Below are 23,210 nucleotides of genomic sequence, written 5' to 3' on the forward strand. Positions count from 1 at the left end.
GTCTAGATTACTAAAGCTGAAGAAAAAAAATGATAATGGGAAATAATAAACAGAGTAGTTGTTTGGTGTATCCTAATTAGCTAGTTATTCTACCTATATAATTTTACTAATTTTATTAATCTATAAGACAATCAAAACAACATATTATCTTTCCTCTTTTCACACAATTCCAACTACTTAATTATACTACAACTTTATGCAGTATTTCAATGTTGTTATGTTTTCTTTTATTGCAAGTTTTCATATCTTTTCCTTTTATAACTTATGAGCTAGTTATTAATGAAGTTATTTTAATAATTTATTATATAAAGTTTTATATATAGATTAAGAAATATATTAAATAATATTCTAAATTTTTGTTGGTTTTAATTATGTTAATTAGATTAATATGGATGATTGATATCGTCGTAGTAAAGATGATCATATCTATCCAGAATTTATTGTGGGTGTATTAAGATTTTTTAATTTTGCATTTTCAATTGATGAAAATGTATCTGGAGGTAAAATTAAATGTCCTTATGTTAGGTGTAAAAATCAAAAGGTTTTTTTATGGAAGAAGATGTTTATAAGCAGCCTAGAACCTTCATAGATAACAAGTTTAAACAAGTTGTTGTAAGTACTTTTTTTATGTAATTTAATTATTATTTAAAATTAAAATGAATTTATTATTATATTTAATTTTATTGTAGGAGAATTACAAAAAAAAATGATTTCAAGATAGGAAACTGATTAGGAAAATCATCCTTCATTTGATAGAGCAACTTGGTGTATGACTGTAGGAGGAATTACAAAGGGTAAAATATATGGTGCACTTGGTATGCCAAAATTTATGGTTAGTACAAGTGCTTCATCACAATCTTATACGATGAAGTCAATACCTCCTAGTTCATCAATTAAGGCATTGAAGGAGCAAATAAAGAAAAGAGATGGTCATATTTTATCACTACAACAGGAGATAACTTCTATCAAAAAAATTCTTAGTAACACGGGATACCAAACTTGGGCATCAAATATGGACTAAGGAATGTCGGCATCTATAGCTTCATCTATGTCGTCACATGTGGCTCCACAGATGATGACTCCTATGTATCCCATGTTTAATCCAGTATATCGACCTAGACCTCGACCATTATATACTAGTCTCACCTTATGATGGCATCTATAGCTTCATCTATGTCGTCACATGTGGCTCTACAGATGATGACTCCTATGTATCCCATGTTTAATCCAGTATATCGACCTAGACCTCGACCATCATATACTAGTGTCACCTTATGATGGTCAACATTGTTTTGGTTTGTTTCTATCACAACCACCACCTCTATGATAGAATATATTTATTAAATTGTGACTTATTTATATTGATGTAAGTTTAACAAAATTTTAAAATTTATTATAGAATTTATTTTTATTTAACTTATTATTGTTGATAAAATAATTTTTAGTATTAATTTATGTTCTTTCTATGTTTTTCTACAATTTTTGAAATATTCACAAATAATTATAAGAAATTCAATAGATGGGAAAAATAATTTAAAAAATCCATGTTTTAAAAAATAATTATTGGACAAATCAGCAACAAATCACCATTGCTAATTAACAACGGATCTAGCAATGGTGATTAACGATGAAATTTTTGTTGCTGATTGTATTTCAGCAACAAATAAGTTATTTGCTAAAAAAAATCAGTAATTGATAATTCATTGCTAAAAAATTAGCATTTATTATTTACATCTAATATTATCTATTGGTAATTTCGTTGTTAATTTTTATCAGATCAATAGTTGCTGTTGCTGGCTCCTTTTTTAGTAGTGAATATAGAGGAAACCCTAGGAACTGGGAGCATGATAATATTTCATCGCCCCAATTCAAGTCCTTTAATTTTCCTTGTGCAACGGTTCGTTCAGCTTCAAGTACCAATTACCCCTAGAGATGAAAATGTCATCAACCTTTAATACGCCTACCTCTACCTCTATATAATATTTTCCATGTATCCGCCGGTATAGAGTAAAGAGGACAGCAAGGAACGCAAAATATTACCCAACCGCAAGTCCATACAAGACAGCTCTGAGAGCACGTACAAATAGGCCAGAATTCAAGCAAGCCGAAGACAACAGACGGAAAGCAGACTCTATGATGGAAATTAAGCAGCCGAAGGGATATTGTTGGCAGAGGCATGACTAGAATGCAATGCCAAAGGAAATGTTACAATTATTCAGAATGTTGGACGAAGTAAACAGAAACTTTCATAAAGCACAAAACATCAGGGCCTTAACTTGACCAGGTGGACCAGAAGATATATGAAATAGAACTGCTGATGCATAAATACAGGTGATAGAAGACAGACGATCAATGAAAAATCACTAATAGCATCTTATTTAATCAATGAAATGGATATTCATTGCAATCATGATAAAAAACAAGCGCTAGCATTAGAAAGATTGGGAGAAAGTAGATAAGACATGTAAACGGCATCGAGAAAGACGAGATTGATAAGTATTATAATCAATGAAGATGACAGGGTTTTGCTCTTTGAATAATTTACATTGCAAGTTGAAACATTTGCAACCAAGTGATACCATAACATTACAAATATAAAAATGATAGCTGAGACTTGAAAAGGCCAGGATGAATAATGCAAAAGCATCTTAAACAATATGTTTGGTAGATCAAACAAGCAAAGAGAGATGTGACAGGGCATATGAAAAATGAATCACACCCAAGTTCAAGAAAGTTCAATGCATATAAACGAATGGAAATAGGGTTTTATATCCCCATCACTAGGCATTTTCAAATCCATGGCTACTTCAATTTCTAGCCAATGTAGGCAAAAGAAAACCCTAAAAAACAAGTCAGCATGGAGAAGAGCAAGGATTGCAAGATGACTAATAATCATATTCAACTAGTCAAATAAGAGCAACATCAAGCAATCAATTCAAATAACAAAAGGGCATGAAGCAATGCAAGCGACAAAACCATGTGATAAGCAAAATCCAAATAGGTGGTTCAACGGTATCCCTAATCGCTTGAATTTTTAAGGGAAAATAAGACAATTCAAAATCTTAAAAATCCTAACTTAGGCAGTAAGCACAACAGCTCCACCAGCCTCTTTAATTTTCTTCTCAGCAATCTTCGAAATAAGCTTGGCCTTGACAACAATCGGTTGCTTCTCAGGTAAAACCCCCTTCCCAAGAACCTTGAAGTAACCGAACTGAGTTACATCGATCATCGGCACAGTATCCTTGGTTGCCTTGTCTTTAACATCCTGTGGGACCATGGACCATAGCTTGTCGATGTTCACGATCGGACAGTAGAACTTGTTGCGGAGCTTGTGGAAGTAACGCATACCGACTTTACCAAAGTAACCGGGATGGTACTTGTCGAAGAGAATCCGGTGGTGGTGCATACCTCCAGCATTACCACGACCTCCTGGGTGCTTCCTGTGCTTGCCGATGCGTCCATGCCCAGCACTGACGTGCCCTCTCTTCTTCCGGTTCTTCTTGAAGCGGGTTGTCATTTCTCGGGGGGCGGGGGGCGGGGGAAGGGGGGTGTTAGAGATCTGTTGTTTTGGGTTTGAACGGCGGCGGGTGAATCAGAGCGAGCGCTTAGGGTTCGGGAGGTGTATATATGCGACAGAAAATGAAAGGAATTTTCGGTTGACGGTTTTGCCCTCTAGTTTTGGAATGTGGTCGCGGCAGTTAAAGGTGGGTTTCGGTAAATGGGCTCCCCTCTTGGGTTCCTTCAGCTTCCTCTCTCTTTTTCTTTTTTCTTCCTTATTATCTATTTATGCAATTTGTTTAAAGTGCATTATTATATATATTTTAATAATTTAATTCAAGTAAATGATTAAAATTGTAGCTTTTTTAATTAAAACATATTGTACATTATTCATGATTACAATGGGGTGACCTGGCGCATATATATTTATAAATGAATAATATTATTAAAAAATTTAATCATTTTAAATTCATTGGTTTTATCCTTTTATCGACACATCATTTTAAAAAAAAAATTAATATGCAAGATTTAATCAAGAATCATTTTCCTTTGTGAATTATAGTGAGATGTGATCTGATAAAAAAAATTCATGAGGGAGAAAAAGAAAATACTATGACTTCCATAGTTTGAGATGCTTTTTTTTTCACGAAAATATAGAGTTGATTTCATTAATAACAAGGTGACATAACCGCGTGCTGCTACGGGTTTATAAAACAAACGTACTTGATAGTATTATAATTATAAACCAGTACTAGAAAAATAATAAAAACTAAAAGTATGATGGAGTCAATATTTCATAATGAGAAAAAAAATTATGTTGGTGATCAAAAACTTAAAGACTGAACAAAATGATTGTTTTCGCCATATTTTTTAAAAATTACAAAGCTAAATTCTCTACCAACTTAACATTAAAAAAAAACAAACAAAGATAATCTTGGAAGAAAAAACCCATGAGGAAAAACATTGTAGCAATTGACAATGTTTTGTGAGGAAAACTACACTGTTTTCCCCAATAAAATTAACAAATATAATTTTAAAAAAAATCATAAAAAAAAAACATTTAGAGAAATACCATAGCAATTCACACTGTTTTGTGAGAAAAGTTACAACGCTTTCCCCATATGATTTAGCTTTATTGTAATTATAATTCTTAACCAACTCTATTTTCAAAAAAAAATCGACAAAAATAATTTTGAAAAAAATCATATGGGAAAACACTACAACAATTCATAGGTTTTTAAACAAAAAACATTACAAATCTAAATTCTCAACAAGCTCACTATTAAAAAAATAAAATCAATAGATATAATTTTAGAAAAAAAATAACAAAAAAAACAGGGAAAAAAAAACCATGTTGGAAACATTGTAGCAATTCACATTATTTTTGTGATGAAAGCTACAGTGCTTCCCCACATGATTTAACCTTATTTATAATGACTTGTAATTGCAATTCTTAACCAGCTCAATATTAAAAAAAATAAAATTGATAAAGATAATTTTGAAAAAATCATAAGAAAAAAAAACCATGTTGAGAGACACTCTAGCTGTAAGATCCCACATCGGAAGCAAGCGTCTAGAGCCAAGGCCTTATAAGTGCATGCTCACCTTGACTAGTAAGACGCGTTTTGTGGTCATGCGTGGCTGCCAAGAACAAAATCGTGAGGGGGACCTGGGTGGAAGCCCTAGATTTGGGTGGACTGAGAGGCCCAAAGCGGACAATATCTTGCTAGTGAGGTGAGGTATTACATTTGGTATCAGAGTTAAGAACAGCTCGTCTTAAGGCAGGAGGATTGTAAGATCCTACATTGGAAGCGAGTGTCCAGAGCCAAGGCCTTTTAAGTGCATGCTCACATTGACTAGTAAGACGCGTTTTGGGGTCATGCATGGCTATCAAGAACAAAACCGTGAGGGAATCTGGGTGGAAGCCCTGGATTTGGGTGGACTGGGAGGCCCAAAGCGAACAATATCTTACTAGTGAGGTAGGGTGTTACACTAGCAATCCATAGTGTTTGCGAGGAAAGCTACAATATTTTCTCCACATGATTAAACTTTATTACAAAATTAAATTCTAACCAGCTAAATATTAAAAAGAATAAAATTGAAAAAAATAATTTTGGAAAAAAATATTACAAAAAAAAACACAAAAGAAACTGGAAAAAAACCGTGTGGGAAAAAACCCTCTGACAATTCACAGTAATTTGTGAGAAAAGTTACAGTGTTTTTCTCACATATTATAACTATAATTTTTCACCAGCTCAATATTAAAAAATAAAATTGAAAAAGTTAATTACGGAGAAAATCATCAAAAAACAAAACAACAAAAACCATGCGGAGAAACACTATAAGCAATCAACAATGTTTTAAAGAAAAATAATTACAAAACTAAATTCTCAATCAGCTCAATATTAAAAAAATAAAATCAAAAAATATAATTTTGAAAAATCAAAAAAGAAAAAAGAAAAACCATGTGGGAAAATGCCATAGAAATTCATAGTATTTTAAAGGAAAAAATTACAAAGTGAAATTTTTAACCAGTTCAATATTAAAAAAGTAAAATCTACAAAGATAATTTTGAAAAAAAAATAAACAAAAAAAGGGGAAAGTTGGAAAAAAAGGAAAGTAATTTTGGAAGAAAAAAAAGAAAGGGAAATTTGGAAAACAAAAGATGAAAAAAAACAAAAAAGTGAAAAAAAAAAAAAGAGAAATGCACTGTGAATTATTATTGTAATCCACAATACATTAGGTGTGGGTGAACAATGAATTCCTCACACCATTTAGCTTATTACTTAATTGTAATTCATAACAAGCTTAATATCAAAAAAATAAAATTGACAAAGACAATTTTAGAAAAAAAAAGATAAACTATGTGGGAAAAAACACTACAGTAATCCACAGTAATTTGCGAGAAAAATTACAATGCTTCCCTCACATATTGTAACTGTAATTTTTAATCAGCTCAATATTAAAAAATAAAATTGAAAAAGATAATTTTGGAGAAAATCATAAAAAAAAAAACCATATGGAGAAACACTGTAGCAATCAACAATGTTTTAAATAAAAAATTTACAAAACTAAATTATCAATCAACTTAATATTGAAAAAATAAAATCAACAAATATAATTTTTAAAAATAAAAGAATAAAATAGAAAAACCATGTGGAAAAACACCGTAGCAATCCATAGTATTTTAAAGAAAAAAAAATTAGAAAGCAAAATTTTTAATCAACTCAATATTAAAAACCTAAAATTGATAAAGATAATTTTGGAAAAAAAAATAAAAAAAGAAGAAAAAAAAGAGAAATGGTGTGGGGGAATAGTGATTCCCCACACCATTTAGAATATTGTTAACGAGATAACATTTACACGTGTTGTCGCAAGTTTATAAAACAAACATACTTGATAGTGTTATAATTGTGAACCAGCGCTAGATAAGTAATAGAAACTAAAGGTATGATGGAACAAATAATTCATGACGGAAAAAAAGGTTGTGTTAGTGATCAAAAACTTAGAGACTTAACAAAATGATTTGTAGCAATCCATAGTGTTTTGTAAGGAAAGATACGGTGTTTGCGCCACATCATTTAGCTTTTCTGTTAATAAAAAGAAAAAAAATTACAAAGCTAAATTCTCTACCAGCTTAATATTAAAAAAAACCCAGCAAAGATAATTTTGGAAGGAAAAAAACCTATGAGAAAAAACGTTGTAGCAATTGACAATGTTTTGTGAGGAAAACTACAGTGTTTTCCCCAAAAAAATAAAATAAAAACCCATTTAAAGAAATACTATAGCAATCCATAATGTTTTGTGAGAAAAACTACAACGCTTTTCCCATATGATTTAGCTTTATTGTAAATATAATTCTTAGCCAACTCAATATTAAAAAAAAAAACCAGCAAAGATAATTTTGAAAAAAATCATAAAAAAATCATATGGGAAAACACTGCAACAATTCATAGTGTTTTAAAGAAAAAAATTACAAAGCTAAATTCTTAATCAACTAAATATTAAAAACAAATCGACAGAGACAATTTTAGAAAAAAATAACAAAAAAAATGGAGGATCATGTTTAAACACTGTAGCAATTCACAGTATTTTGTGATGAAAGCTACAATGCTTTCCCACATGATTTAGCCTTATGTGTAATTGTAATTCTCAAACAACTTAATATTAAAAAATAAAATTGACAAAGATAATTTTAAAAAAAATTATATGAAAAAAAAACCATGTGGAGAGCCATTGTAGCAATCCACAATGTTTTGTAAGGAAAGCTACAGTGCTTTCCCCACATGATTAAGCTTTATTACAAAGTTAAATTCTAACCAACTCGATATTAAAAAAATAAAAACACAAAAGAAACTGGAAAAAAACCATGAGAGAAAAAACTGTATTAATCCATAGTGTTTTGTGAGGAAAAACTTGTATTTACTTGTAATTGCAATTCTTAACCAGCTTAATATTTAAAAAATAAAATTGACAAAGATAATTTTAGGAAAAAACATAACAAAACAGAAAAAAATCATGTGGGAAAAAACACTGTAGCAATCCACGGTAATTTGCGAGAAAAGTTACAGTGATTTCTTTACATATTGTAACTGTAATTTTTAACCAGCTAAATATTAAAAAATAAAATAAAAAAAGATAATTTAGGAGAAAATCTTAAAAAAACAAAAAAAAAACCATGTGGAGAAACACTATAGCAATAAACAATGTTTTAAACAAAAAATATTACCAAACTAAATTCTCAATCAGCTCAATATTAAAAAAATTAACAAATATAATTTTAAAAAATAAAAAAATAAAATAGAAAAACTATGTGGGAAAAAACTACAGAAATCCACAGTATTTTAAAGGAAAAAAATTACAAAACGAAATTTTTAATCAACTCAATATTTAAAAAGCAAAATAAAAAAAATAATTTTGAAAAAAAAACAAAGGAAAGTTGAAAAAAAAAAGTAAGTAATTTTGGAAAAATAATGAAAAAATGCAAAAAAAAAAAGAAAAAAAGAGGAAAGCACTGTCGATTACTGTTGTAATCCACAGTGTTTTGTGTGTGGGGGAACAGTGATTCCCCCACACCATTTAGATAGTGTTATAATTTAAAAAATAAAATAGACAAAGATAATTTTAGGGAAAAATATAACAAAAACAGAAAAAAACCATGTAGAAAAAAACATTGTACCAATAAACAGTAATTTTCGAGGAAAGTTACAGTGCTTTCCTCATATGTTGTAATTGTAATTTTTAACCACCTCAATATTAAAAAATAAAATAAAAAAAGATAATTTCGAAGAAAATCATAAAAAAACCATGCGGAGAAACATTGTAGCAATCAACAATGTTTTAAAGAAAAAAATTACAAAGCAAAATTTTTAACCAGGTCAATATTTAAAAAGTAAAATAAAAAAAATAATTTTGGGAAAAAAAGAAAAAATAAATGAAAAAGAAAAGAAAAAATAGGAAAGTTTAAAAAAAAACAGTAATTTTGAAAAAAAAAAGAAAAAAAATAGAAAAAAGAAAAAAAGTTAGCAAAAAAAAAAAAGAGGAAAGCACTATGGATTATTGTTGTAATCCACACTGCTTTTGGGTGTGGGGGAACAATGATTTCCCCACACCTTTTAGTTATATGTACTAATTACATGACCTGTACGATGCCGTGAGTCAATTTTTTTTGTTAAAAAAATATCAAAAAAATTAAGATTTAAAAGTGTTAGATCTTTCTGTAAAGCTAAACCTAAGAGTTTTGGGTTTGGTTACAACGCCTGATCTAAGAGTAATATTTATAATATTAATAATAACATTAAACTTGCATGACCCAAGTTTAAGTGGGTGTGGCTGCAATACCATACCTAATAGCCTTGGAAACGGGTCTGGCTACAAGGTCGTGTCATAAAATATGATAATTAAATAGATTAATTAAAAAGAAAAAAATAAAGAAAAAAACCAACATAAATACAAAAAACTAATGAAGAAAAAGAAAAAATATGAATTAACTGAGTTAACCCTTCAAAGCAGATTAACCCATAAAACCTTGGATTCGTGCCGTGAAAGCTGATAATTAAATAGAAAAAAAAATTGACGGGTTACCAAGAATTAATTGGGTTAACCCATCAAACCAAGTTAACTCGTCAAACCCAAAATCCGTATCATGAAAGTTTGATAACTAAATAGAAAAAAAATTAAACATTAACAAACTAAATTAAACAAAAAAATTAATTAAAAAGAAAAAAAACCAAAACAAACAAAAGACATCAGTCTTTTCACCGTGGACTGCACTATACAGTCCACAGTCAAAAGAACAACAAAAAAATAAAAAGAATTTTTTTTTCTCTAATTAGCCAAACCTAAGATAACTAAATAGAAAAAAAGAATCAACCAATAACTAAATAAAAAAAAATTTCATATTAATGAACTAAATTAAATAAAAAAATAATTCAAAAGAAAAAATAATAGAAAAAAACTAATGAAAAAAAAGAAAAAAAATCTAAATTAAATAGGTTAACCTGTCAAACCTAAAATTTGTGTCATGAAAGTTTGATAACTAAATAAAAAAATATTTAATATCAACAAAATAAATTAAAAAATTAATTAAAAAGAAAAAAAGAAGGCCATGCATACAATATTAAAAGAAAAAAAACTAAAAGTATCAACCTTTTTACTGTGAACTGTATACAATATTAAAAAATGAAATCAGAAGAAAAAAACTAATGAGAAAAAAAAAAAAATCTGAATCAACTGGGTTAACCCGCCAAAACAGTTAACTCATCAAACCTTGGATTCGTGTCATGAAAGTTTGATAACTAAATAAAAAAAAATTGACAGGTTACCTAGAATTAATTAGGCTAACCCGTCAAACTCGAAATCCATATCATGAAAGTTTGATAATTAAATAAAAAAATTAAATATTAATAAATTAAATATTTAAAAAATAATTAAAAGAAAAGGAAAAAAAATAAAAAAAGCTTTTTAGAATATGTTATAATAATAATAATAATAATAATAATAATAATAATAATAATAAGAGCTCATGCTTTTCACTTAAGCTTGATTAACATATATTTTTTGCGCCAATGCTTGGTTTGGTTGGTGGCAGAATTCTTCGAGAACCAAAGAAATATGCAGATGTGGATCACTATTTCTAATAGTAGTACAATAAAAATGAAATTATCTATTCATGGAAAGGGTAGCTCGAGCCGCACCACAAATGGACGAGCCTTGATAAAACATATTTCAAGCCCGAGCCAGCCTAGACTTGTCAAACTTTCGCTGGGGTGGTCGGGCTCCACTACAAAAGTACAAGTGGACGGAATGAAGGTTAAAGAAGTGGATTGGTCCAGGCCCATCTCGGGAGAGCCCAACCTAAGCCTAAACCTAGGCCAAGCCTATCCAGATTCCAGAGGTGAAAAAGAAAAGAAGTGGGGAGAAAATCATGGGCCCAACGGAAGCTTGAAGGAGAAGGAATGTGAGAGGTGGCCCAACGGACGTCATCATAGTCTTTGTTGAACGTCACCTTTCATTATCGTGGTATCACCCTGTCATCTTTTTGTTAAATTTATTTTTTTAATGTTTTTATATTGTGTTAATATTAAAAAAAATTAAAAAAATTATTTTAATATATTTTTAAATAAAAAATACTTAAAAAAAAATATCTAACATATTTTCAACCACACACGTAGCGTAGCTAAAAGATGAACCATAAAATAAATATAAATATAAATATAAATAGGCAACCTCGTTACTATAAGAGGTTTGCAATCCTGTCCTCTTCTGACCATGCAGGTATGCCACCATCCTTTTCTATCTACTAGTGATATATACCTGCATGATATATATATATATATATATATATATATATATATATATATATATATATATATATATATTATGAAGAACGCCACTTCATATATCCGTCTTCTAATTCAATCAAGTTACAATGTACTTTTAATTTTAATTTCTGATTGTTATAAAATTTTAGCTTTATAAGAAACTGAATCTCTATAAATTTGGCTTGGCGGGTCGCAATGAAAAAAGCAGTTTTTGTTTTAAATAATATATTGTTTTAAGTTTTTTTTTAAAAAAATCAAAACTCATAAATTACTCCAATAAAAATAAAAATAAAAACTCATAAATTACTCCAATAGAAATAAAAAACTCATTACATGGAAAAAGTAAAACTGCTCTTCGTTTTGTTGTTGTTAGCATTCAAGCCGTGTCCAGGAAGCGAAACCCTTGCTTGTCTCTCTTTAAGGCAATAATATTGTTAAAACCCCAGGGCGAGCGAATTAAAGACCCAAAAATGGACTCTTACCAACAGCAACAGCAGCATCTCGGATACATGAGACCCCCACCACCACCGCAACAGCAACAACAGCAAGTGCCGCCGCCGCCTGCGGATCCTTACCACTACTATCACCAGTACCAGCAAAGACCACCGCTCCCTCAACAACCACAAGGAGGCACTTCATGGTACTCCAACCCTTTCCAATACAATCCACCACCACCACCATCACACTCCGTGTCTCCTCCACTTCCCCAGCAGTGGCCTCCCCCCCCTCCCCCTCCCCCTCCCCCCTCTTCTTCATATCCTTATCCCACGCACCTTCCCCCTCAAAGCCACCACTTCCCTCCTCCTCGCCCCCACGTGCCTCCGCCAACACAACCTCACTCTCAGGTGAATCGTCCGATGCGTAATCTTAAATCTCTGCACTTTGTGAAGCTAGGGTTTTTTTTGCTGCCTATAATTAGGGCATTAATTTGGCAATTTTTAGAGAGATTATGCTGTTTTATATGATGTTTTAGAAGAATAAATTAACTGGTAACGAATTGCTTGTTTAATTTATTTCTGTTTGTTTTCAGGAATGGGGGAATCCTAATTGGGAGCAGCACCAAGCTTGGGAATATCCATCAGGTAACTACCCTTACATCCAAATGCAATCCCTGACATCCTTTCTCTTTTATTGCCCTAGTTTGGATGGTGTAGCTTGAAATTTTGTTATCAGCATTGTGGATAAGAAAAACAAAAAAGCTATAGACTACCAATATGAACCTTTCCTCCTCGTCAGCCTTGCGAGGAGTTTTGTTTTGTTTTTTTTTTCTTTTTAAATTATTTTTGGGGTTAGCTTTGTAATGATATGTTATAATAGCAGCAGGACGTAACCATGTGGAGGATTGGGCTGCTAAGGCCAGAGCATGGGCAGCTACCAAAAACGGTGCATCGGAGGATCAACATCCTCAGTCTCAATTTACAACAGTTGGCAGATCAGAAGAACAAAGTTGGTACTATGATCAGAATCCACAAACTGTTGATACTCACTATCAAGGTGTTCAGCAGCAGCCATTTCCTGCGACAACTTATCAACAGTTTCCAGTTTCAGCCGCGCCACACCAGCTGCCAGTAGCTTATCCACAGGAGAATGCATCTTTCAACATGGGGCAGCCTTCACATGTTTATGACAGGCCTCAACCTTACCCTGGTGGAGCTGCAACTTCAAATGCAAGTCCATCTGTTCATCAGCAGGAGGTACCTTCTAGTTATTCTTCTGTTACAGGTAATAATTAATTTAGCATATTGTACTTGCATGTGAAGGTTGTGCTCAAAACTGCTCCTATGGGACACTGTTTTTAACACTTTCAACCTTTTCACCCCTTATGAAATAGGCATGCAAGACAAAGTGGCTTTGAGAGATGTAATTCCTTTTTGATGAATAAGGTTTAAGGAAAATTTGTTCTTAGTTCCTGCTGTAAAAAAAAAGGGGATAAAGCACCATCGTCTCCTATTGGAGTTACAAGTACTTGGGAAAATGAGGTCCACTGTTCTCACCATGATCTTTAATATCTAAAGCTACATTAAAATCTATAGAATTCATGCAGTGAATTGAATTTTGTACACATAATATTTAGGAGCAAGTTTATTGATGGCCAAGTTAAACTTCAATTTCTCCCAAGAGTTTATACATTACTGTTTGTTTTTATTCTTCTGTTTGACTACTCAATTGTATGGCAGGTAAAGAAGAGACTGGAGATCCAAAGGAGCAGCTTTACAGATCATTGCCTTTGCCCATTTCCTCTGCTCAAGAAGGACAGCATCATCTGCCGCCATCATTGCCTGCTATTGGTAGATCAGTTTTGAGTTTGACTGAGCAGCCCTTTGCATATAGCAATCAGGCAGCTAATCCCACAGCTGATCTCAGTAATCAGCCTTTGGAGTTTGCACCTGGTTTCAATTGTGATCATGATCCTCATGCACAATCAAGTTATGCTGCACATCATGATTCAGTAGGAACTGTGAAAGGCATTGGCTCTGCTGCACCCATGCCTTCAATTAGTTCCTGGACCCCTGCTGTTACAACTGGTGTAGTTTATCCTCCAGCTCTTCCACCGGGGCCTCAGGTTTTTTTGGCTTTCTGAATATTGCAAATATTTCTTCTATTTTAGAGGTCTTACACTGATGTGTTAATAGCTACTATGTTTATTCTGAAGGATCCTACCATAGTGCCTTCTTCTGTTTCTGGGCATGCTGCGCCGCCATTTGGAAATTTTCCTGGAACAAGTTTTCAGCCCCCAATTTCACCTGCTGGTGTGCCATATGGTCTCGGTGCTGGAAATGCACTTCATCCTACTGGAGGCTTCGCAGATGCTTATGGGGTTTCTAACATTTCTGAACGCCCCAAAAAGGTGAGTACACTCTTAGACTGGTTTGCATTTAACTAAAATGATTTTTATTGAGCTGTGGAAAATTTTCCAGGCTTCTGTGCCTAATTGGCTTAAAGAAGAAATAATTAAGAATGCTTCTGTCATGACGAGGTCCTCTCTTGAACATCCTAGAGAGGAAATAGAATCCATGGATGAAGAAGGTGTTGATAAATCATTTGAAAAGGGTAATCAAGCAGGTAGCAAAAGCATTAGTTCCCCAAGGTCAACTGAAGAAGAGGATGATGATGAGGTTCAATCGCTTAATCTTTCAATGTTTAATGTACTTTTGGTGTTTCTCTCCCTTGATAAAAGATTTTTTTTTCCTTGCTAGATATGTTTCTTGATAATTTCAATGAGTTTTCTTTTCATGCAATGATCTGCATTTGATTTTGGACAATGAACATCCTTTTCCCTGTATTCTTTGTCTTTCTGTTTTGGCTCTTTGCAGGATTATGTTGAAGCAGCTAGAAGTGCTGCTATTAACCAGGAAATCAAACGTATCCTAACTGAAGTTCTTTTGAAGGTTACAGCTGCATAAATTCTTTTGTTTTTGAATTATCTTCTTTCTCTGGTAGTTGTAACCTCCATGTTTTGATTAGGTTACTGATGAGCTGTTTGATGAAATTGCAACGAAAGTTCTTGATGAAGATGACCTGATAATAGAAGGTAATCATGCCATAACATCCGGGTCTTTATCCATTCCTATACATCTTTCTCTAACTATATATTTATGTTAACTTTATTCTGCTCTTTAAAATCTTGTCTATATGGCCCTTTTCGGCTTTGCAGTTGAGCACCAACCGGTTACTTCAAATCATAAGGTACTGTCACCGTCACACCCAGCTATCTCAACTCCAAAGGCTTCTGCAAAGGTTCTAGTTCCTGTTAGAACCAAGGAATCTGAGAATGAAGATGTCAATGAAAAATCTAGTTCCAGCTCTCATGGAAATGTTTTGGGTCTTGTTAACTATGCCTCTGATGAAGATGATGAAATCGAGAGTTCCAGCATATCAAATTCTAAGAAAAATCCTGTGCCTCAACTGTTGGCCATTCCAGAGAGTGCTGAAGATATGAATGATGCAGCTGAAAATGGCAATTCACAAGTAGAACTCAGAAAGAACTCTGGAGTTACAAATATAGAGAGTGATCTGAGCAAAACAAGTTCAGTTGGTTCTGATAATAAAATCAATGGTGCTTTTAGTGAGTTGAGTGAGCATGCACATTCCAAGGTTGTTTCTGGAGTTAGACATGTTGAGATTAGTGTTAATGGTGAAAAAATACTAGAAAGCAATAACAAGGCTGTGCCCAAAGCTACAATTGAAGAAAATGCCAAAATTGAATCTGATCGAATTGGTGAGAGTGTCAATGTGGAAAAACCAGTGGTGGATTATTCTCAGGCCAGGGATACCAGGGCGAGACCAGATCAAGACAGTCGACATGAAAGTAGAAGTAGTGGGAGTATGGCAGATGAGAAGGGGAATGATGGTCATAGGAGACATGATGCAAAACATTCAAGCAAGGAAAAAACAGGTGATCTGAATGGTTCAAAAGAGAAAAGGAGAGAAAGAAAAGACAGGACAGGAGAGAGTGCAAAGGAACCAGAATCAAGAAGAAGGTCTTCTCGTCCTGAAGTCAAGGAGGACAGGAAAGATGCAGAAAAACTGCACAGATCTAGTGTCAAAGAAGATGCCACCAGAAAGAGAGATCGCTCAAAGGAAAAGGAGGAAGATAGAGCAAGACATAAACCTACCAGTGACTCAAGCAAGCGCAAGAGAACACGGTCCTCTTCAATCAGCAGTAGGGGTAGAAACAGCAAGGACAATGATTCAAGTGATGAAGCATCAGATGATTCTAAGAGGTTCACCTCTGAGATTCTGCCTGTCCCTTTTTTTCTGGATTTGCTGTGTGGATGCTTATATTCTGTTGTGTACTGCAGGAAACATTCCAGGAAACGACGTTCTTCACCATCACCTGTCAGATCTAGAAGAAGGTACTCATATATCAGGATTTCATTTTTCTTATCATATCTCTTATGTTTATACTTCTCTCTACCCGTTTTAATATTCAAATTATTCTGTGGTACTATTGTGAAACTATAATGTGTCCATCTTCATTTAACGAACATGGAACGAGTAAATAACAGTTTAAATTAATTCTAGTATTCTTGTTTGGACCCAGGTTTTTCCTTGTATAAATGCTTAGAGGATTCTTTGATCTTTTCTTGTCAGTAATTCAAATGTAGTATGGTTTTTGGTAATGATTTTTCTCATGGACAATTATTGAATGTAGTTTTTTGTGATATTTTTCAAGTCGGCTTTCCTTGTGATAAAGTAACCTAGCCAGCTCACTCTTTTAATGGAAGCGAGCAAATCAGTTGAAATTGCTTGCATTTTTTGAGAAGAATTAGGAGTTGTTTTATCAACAGAAAAAAGGAAAGAAAAATAAGAGTTGTGGGGTGGAAAGCAGCTGCAATCTTACCATCTTTATACTTTTAGTTGTTGGTGGACATCTGTGAGAAAAATACTTGTGCCCGTGTCATTATCAAGTACACTTCCATGTTTCAGATAAATTCTTATGGTGCATATTCCATTATCAAGTAGATATGTCTTGACTTATCGATAGCACATGGAACCAAAATTCGGTGCAATGATCCAGAGATAAAGAGCTACGGGGCAAGATTATAGGCACTTTTTTTGTCCTCAATTTTTAATGTCTATGAGTTTCAATCTCACTGTTGGCTCGCTGTCATGTTTGACACATTATATGATTTCATCTTTGCATATTACATTTCCTGTCTTGAGCGAACATGTTCATTGTATGTAATCAATCATTCATCTGGTCCCCCCCCCCCCCCCCCCCCCCTGAATATAGTTCTTTTTTTGCTATCTCATCTCTATAGCTTATAAAAATCCTGAGCAATGGGTGTCTTGACCTGGTTGTAGTTTTGCAGCCTCTGTCTAGCACATGGCAGCATCACTTTGTTCCATGTTTTGGGTTTAGCACTCCAATCCTATAATAAGTGGCCACTTTATTTTTTTTAGTTAGAAAAAAGTAAAATTATAATTATAATTTTATGTTCTTGTAGAAGATTGAAATGAATAGTTCTACGTTTTCAATTGAAAAAATAAATTAGAGACATGTTGCCTCAATAACATTGGGTGTTTATATATGGATATTTCTCTTGTAGTTGGGCTGAATTCAAGAATGTGGATGTAATGGTTTCTTGAAGGAAACCCTGGGGTGGGGGTTGGGAGGTGACTGGGGTCTCAAAAATTAATTTGTTTGGATAAAAAAAAATAATACTATGTATGGATCTGCGTTTCTTATGAGGGGCTGTGGTCATATACGTTGTCTTTTTTGGTTAAAGCTTGATGGTGTTTGGTAGTTTATGCATCTTTGTTAAGGTAATAGTAGCAAAAGTGTTTACGGAAATCAAAATACTTGTCAAGTTTGATTCTGGACGAGGCTAAGCATTTCTCTGTTCAGTTGTGTGTTTTCAACTCACGAAATAAGTATGATGGGTGTTTTCATTTCTAGACAAGTATCGCGGTCACCTCATAGCAAGCATTCTCAGCGCAGACATTCTCCCTACTCTTCTCTTGAGACCACAAGGTATGTTTCCATGCAATTCAAGATTAAGATTGTGTTAGTGTTTCTGAGACATGCCCGACCATTTGCTGCAAAGGTGAAAGAATCTAGTTTCTGGTTTTTGAATTGCAATATTACCTGGTTCAGTAGCTGTGCTAATTTCTTGCAGGAGAAGGAGATCAAGATCCCAATCACCTGTCAGGCGACACAAATGATCTTAGCGAAGGATTACTTGGGATGATTCAGGCTCTGAAATGCAAGGCAATTCTCTTTGAAGGTTTGGGAAGATCTAATGAGTCTTATCTGAATTCGGGATCTGGCTTAAATTCCTTGGCAGTCAGGGATTAATGTTTCTGATACGTCGGTCCCGGCATGCTTAGGGAGTTTAACTGGTAATGGCTTTGATGGGTGCTCAATGGAGGTCCTGTCTGTTCTAAAATTGTTTCTTGTTATATTCCGATAGCTTGCTGTGGGAAATTTTGTTGTGCAACATTTCAAGTTTTAATGCTTTTATCACTGAACATGAAGACAACCTCTGTGCATTTCATTTATGTTTGATCCAGGAGTTTTTCAGCTTAGATAATAGTTTAATTACAATCAACTTTGAGTGAAGCAATTCTCACAGGGTGTAATGAGTGAGAGTTGGGGAAATCTGATGGTAAAACTTTGAAATGACTGGTAGTTCTTCGAATGAGTGGGGAAGATCAAGTTGAAGTATTTTTGCTCATTATTATCCATCCACAAGATAGCCAGCAAAGTATTCACTGAAGCCCTCCCCCTGTATGTGAATTTTGAGATCATCTAAGGTTCCATTTGGATTCAAATTATCATTTCTTTTTTTATTCATTGGACATTTACAAGTATAACTCGTAAAATTAAGTCGATTTTGATTTAATCAAAATTGAAATATTTAATTTTTACTTGTTAATTTTGATTTTTATTATCTTTATAAAAATTAATAGTTGATGAGTTAATTTTTTTTTAACATGCTTTTAGCTTAACTTATTTTAATGACAAGTTATTTATGAAAAATAATTTTTAAATTGCGTTTGAAAGAAAAAATTTAGTTTATGGAAGTCATATCAAACAAAATGAAGCCCTCGAACTTCATCCACGACTTAATCGTGTTTTTTTAAAATTAAATTTTTTTTTATTAAAAATTAATATATTTTTATATATTTTGAATTATTTTAATATATTGATATTAAAAATAATTTTTTAAGAATAAAAAAAATATTATTTTAATGTATTTTAGTATGAAAAAATATTTTAAAAAGTAACCACGATAATATTTTAAATATTCTGTATATATGTTTCCAATTTTATTTTAAATTAGATCATTGATTCGACCACTAAGTAAAGATGGTAATTGAATTGAATAGGATGAAATTCAACATGAAAAAGATGGTAATTGAATTGAATAGGATGAAATTCAACTTAAATGGGTGGGTGTGCGAAAAATACTATTTTTTCACACAATATGAATTATAATAATAAAGATTTTATTTTATTTTTTTTATCTTCTTTGTTTATTGAATTTTTTCTTTTAAATTTAGTTTTTATATAATGCGTGTGTGAGAATTTAGAGTTGATAATTTATTTTAATTTATTTTTTATATGGTTATCGTGACATTAAAAAAATATTTCAATATGATTTATTTTTTAAAAATTTTATTTAAATAAAAAATGATTTTGAAAAAAAAAATAGGTTATTAAAGTTTGTGGAGTGAATGACTTGGTTTGCAAGTTTGATAAGATAACTCTAGTCGTCCTAGTTCGTGGGTTTAGCCAAATATCTTTTTTTTTTATCTAATTGAACTTGATTATGTAATTGTTTATTTTTTTTAGTTAAGAAAATAGTTTTTTTAAAAAAAACACATGTTATTAAATTGTAAAAAGTTCATAGGCCTGTTGACGAGTTCGGCAAGTTTAACTTTTTTTTTTAATTTATTTTTTTCAATTGTATCCTTTGATATTGAACTGATTAAGAATTGAGTTTTATAATTTGTTTCGTTTTGATTTCTATGAGGTTATCATAGCCTTAAAAAAAAGTCTTGGTATTGGTTTGATGCTTGATTTTGCAATCACTTATTTTTGTTATTGTATAGTTAAATAAACAATAGTTAAAAAAACAAGTTATTAATTTTAATAAAATTTATTATCTAGTTTGCGGGTTTGATGTGTTAACTCAAGTTATTTGATTTACGGGTTTAACAGGTTTACCCATTAAACTTGATATGTATTTTTATATAGTTTTTGGTACTTTAATTTTTCTAATTGTTTTTTTAATTTCACTCTTTTTCAATATTAGATTGGTTAAGAAATGAAATTAATGGTTTATTATTTTTTTTTTGTAGGGTTATCAATATCTCAATAACATCTTTTAGGGTTGGTCCTTAATTTTGCAAGCATTTAATTTTTATCAAAAAATAAAATAAAAATAATTTACAAAAATAACAATGTTATTAAACACATTGAAGTCTATGATCCATGTTGTAGGATGACCGAGATCGATATAATCTATCATCGTTTCTATATTAAAAAAATTATCTTAAATTTTTTTTAAAAGCTATGCTATATTTTTACTAGTCATCCAATTTGTCTTTGGACCTATTAAATTGAAAGACCCGCTTTGGATCAGCTTTCATGCGATTTAATTTAAAATGAGATTGACATGTTTTAAAATCGAACAGCTTGATTAGATTTAATGATACAACCAAAAAATCTTCATACCTTTAATATTTTTTTTTAAGTTTAGAAAAATAATAATCCGACCTACAGTGGAGTGCGAACAACTAGTGTGTGTGTGTTATTTTAGTTAAGGTATGAATATTTGAAAAAATTTATTGGTTGGATAGGTAATCAGTACTTAAAAGTATATTTTCATTAAGATTTTATATCATTATATTGCACTTAAAGTATCATTAAATTCTCTAACTTAAGCATGTTTTATAATAATAAGTCTGATAATATAAGATATCTTTAATTTATGGTAAATGCTCATTTTAAATTCTAGTATATCTCACAATTCAAAAAATTGATTGATGTGTTTAAGTATTGAAATTGAGAAGACAAAGAGAGGGCTGAGTTTAGAAAAGAGATGTTGATTCAATTCAAACTAGAACACCATTTGGTTATTAGGTCATAACTGGAGCTGTAGACCTTGAATTTAGATTTGATTTATCTTGATGGAAAGATAAAACATAGGCATGAAGAGTCCAAGATTCAAAGCTATCATTTTCAAGTTCAGATCTTATCAATAAAAGAGAAATCTGAATTTGTCCTGTAGCACATATATTATTCGATGTTCAGTTCATATCTCGAGTTATAAAAGTCTAAATGAGCTCATTGTTTTTTGTTGGAAAACTGAGACAAATGCCCATAACTTTCATGAAAACTATATGCTCAAATATTGATGTTAACAATGACGTTTTATTCAGCTATCAAGTCAATAGCTAGCCACCAAATCAAGAGTTGACCATCAACTCAATAATTAGTCATTAAACCAATAATTCCGAATTTTAACCTATAAAAGCAGATATTTGCCATACATATAGGCATCTTGATTTTCAGATCAAGATCTTGCTCTTGCTTTCTTTCTTTATATTTTTGTAATGTTCAAGTTTTATTTCATGTTATATTCTCGTTAATTTCTTATTTATACTTATTATTTTCTTTACTATACTTAGTTAATTTATATCATAACTATGTTCCTATCTTGTTTATTTATATTTCTCATTTTCATTATGTTTAACTAAGTTTATTTTGTTAAGGTGAAAATGTTACACTAATGATGCTAGAATAAATATAGTATAAACTGAACATGAACTTTAATGTTTATATTCAAGAAAGTTTGCTATTGACATGTTTTATAATTGTTATCTTACTCATTCTTAATACCTTGCTTGTTAAATGATTAATCTAGATTTGTGTTGTACAACTTTTGGTACAACAAATACTTGATACTTTCATAGTTTATTACTATATGGATAACCGACACATATGCTATGAAATGAACTTGATTTGTTGTTGACATAAGTTAGCACCATTAATACTAGATAATATTTACAAGTATTGACGTTACTCAAATAAGATAATTAATATGATCATGTTAATAATTTATAATGAGCCATTAATGATAAATCATCCTATTGGAACCTTATTTGTGTGTGGTTTTCAGTTGAGTAATAAAAAGAGTTTGAACTATACTTATTCGAAATACCGTTAGTGGATTCTCTAACCTTGATAATTGTTTTATCATTATTTAATCTTTACATTAATATCACGTCTCAAAATTCTCTTTAACTCTGTTTATTTTATTATCTATGATTTATATAGTTAACCTCCCTGTAGATCGATCCTGGTTTTGCCGGGTTATTTATTACTTTGACACTTCTTTACTTAAGAGAATATATCAATCATTTGTTCATGTCAAGTTTTTAGCATTGTTGCTAGAGAGGTAAGTTACTGTATAAATTATATATTTTATTTTTCTTTTTAATTTTATTTTTTTTCTAATTTTTGTTTCTTTTTTTTCTACACTTGCATGAGAGTTTGGTCATATATGTTAAGTGGTGACTGTGTAGAAAATCTTCATCCTCTTTAGAAAACATGGCCAAAAAGGATAACCAATCACTTCATAATAAGAAAAATCATATTAGAATACTTAGAGATCATATGAATCATACAAAAATAAGTGCACCATCATGTATAGTTTTTCTTCTCGATGCATCTCACTTCAATTTTAAACCAAGTATTATTCAACTTTTACCTACTTTTCATGACTTAGATTTAGAAAATCCATAAGTGCATTTGAGAGAATTTGAAGAAGTTTGTAACACTTATAATGACTCAAATTGTAACATGAATACCATCAAACTAAAGCCTTTTCCTTTCTCTTTAAAAGACAAAGCTAAAACATGACTGTAAAATCTTAGGTCAAAATCCATTCGTGCTTGGGATGAAATATAACAACAGTTTTTGAAGAAGTTTTTTTCTTCTCATAGAACAAACTCTTTCAAAAGACAAATCACCACTTTCTTTAAAAAAAATCAAGAGAAATATTTTACCAGTGTTAGGATAGGTAAAAAGACTTAATTAACATATGTCTTCATCATGGTTTTGAAATACGGAGATTGGTTTCATAATTTTATGAAGGGTTAACACCTAAAAATAGGTAAATAGTAAAATTGATGTGCAATAGAACTTTTGAAGATAAAGACTCTGATGAAACAATGGAGTACATAGACTTGTTAGCTGAAAATGCTCAAAATTAGAACATTATAGGCACTTGTGAGGCACCGGGTAAAACTCAGCCTCAAACATCTAATGAAGACATATACAACCTTAGGGAAGATCATGACCTCCAAGCTAACTTTACATCTTTAGCTAGAAAAGTTGAAGCACTAGAATTGAAAAGGAGTGATCAATTACAA

General features: G+C 31.5%; 2 protein-coding genes across 5 annotated transcripts; one reads left to right on the forward strand and one right to left on the reverse strand.

Moving 5' to 3' along the window:
- Positions 1 to 2,874: 2,874 nt before the first annotated feature.
- On the reverse strand, positions 2,875 to 3,584 carry LOC133704503 (large ribosomal subunit protein uL15x). The gene has a single exon (XM_062129339.1). It carries the CDS (start codon positions 3,515 to 3,517, stop codon positions 3,077 to 3,079), a length of 441 nt encoding a protein of 146 aa, XP_061985323.1. The 5' UTR covers positions 3,518 to 3,584; the 3' UTR covers positions 2,875 to 3,076.
- An 8,061-nt stretch (positions 3,585 to 11,645) lies between these two features.
- LOC133705972 (uncharacterized) lies at positions 11,646 to 18,307 on the forward strand. 4 transcript variants are annotated; one of them, XM_062131440.1, is made up of 12 exons: positions 11,646 to 12,166; positions 12,352 to 12,403; positions 12,639 to 13,043; positions 13,499 to 13,884; positions 13,975 to 14,169; positions 14,240 to 14,437; positions 14,636 to 14,710; positions 14,787 to 14,853; positions 14,977 to 16,045; positions 16,124 to 16,177; positions 17,725 to 17,799; positions 17,945 to 18,307. In XM_062131440.1, exons 1-12 carry the CDS (start codon positions 11,792 to 11,794, stop codon positions 17,988 to 17,990), a joined length of 2,997 nt encoding a protein of 998 aa, XP_061987424.1. In that variant the 5' UTR covers positions 11,646 to 11,791; the 3' UTR covers positions 17,991 to 18,307. The 4 variants fall into 4 exon arrangements, with proteins under 4 accessions (XP_061987424.1, XP_061987423.1, XP_061987421.1 ...); XM_062131439.1 differs by having other exon boundaries at positions 12,645 to 13,043; positions 17,725 to 18,307; XM_062131437.1 differs by having other exon boundaries at positions 11,647 to 12,166; positions 17,725 to 18,307.
- The last annotated feature ends 4,903 nt before the right edge of the window (positions 18,308 to 23,210 follow it).

The sequence above is a fragment of the Populus nigra genome, chromosome 10, assembly GCF_951802175.1.
Source record: "Populus nigra chromosome 10, ddPopNigr1.1, whole genome shotgun sequence".
Classification (NCBI taxonomy): domain Eukaryota; kingdom Viridiplantae; phylum Streptophyta; class Magnoliopsida; order Malpighiales; family Salicaceae; genus Populus; species Populus nigra.

Bases quoted from the DNA above. Each gene is read 5' to 3' on its own strand.
- LOC133704503 (XM_062129339.1), bottom strand. From the start codon at position 3,517: ATGACAACCCGCTTCAAGAAGAACCGGAAGAAGAGAGGGCACGTCAGT.
- LOC133705972 (XM_062131437.1), top strand. From the start codon at position 11,792: ATGGACTCTTACCAACAGCAACAGCAGCATCTCGGATACATGAGACCC. The intron at 14,170-14,239 runs GTGAGTACACTC...AAAATTTTCCAG, and splicing joins TTTCTGAACGCCCCAAAAAG to GCTTCTGTGCCTAATTGGCT. The intron at 14,438-14,635 runs GTTCAATCGCTT...GGCTCTTTGCAG, and splicing joins AAGAAGAGGATGATGATGAG to GATTATGTTGAAGCAGCTAG.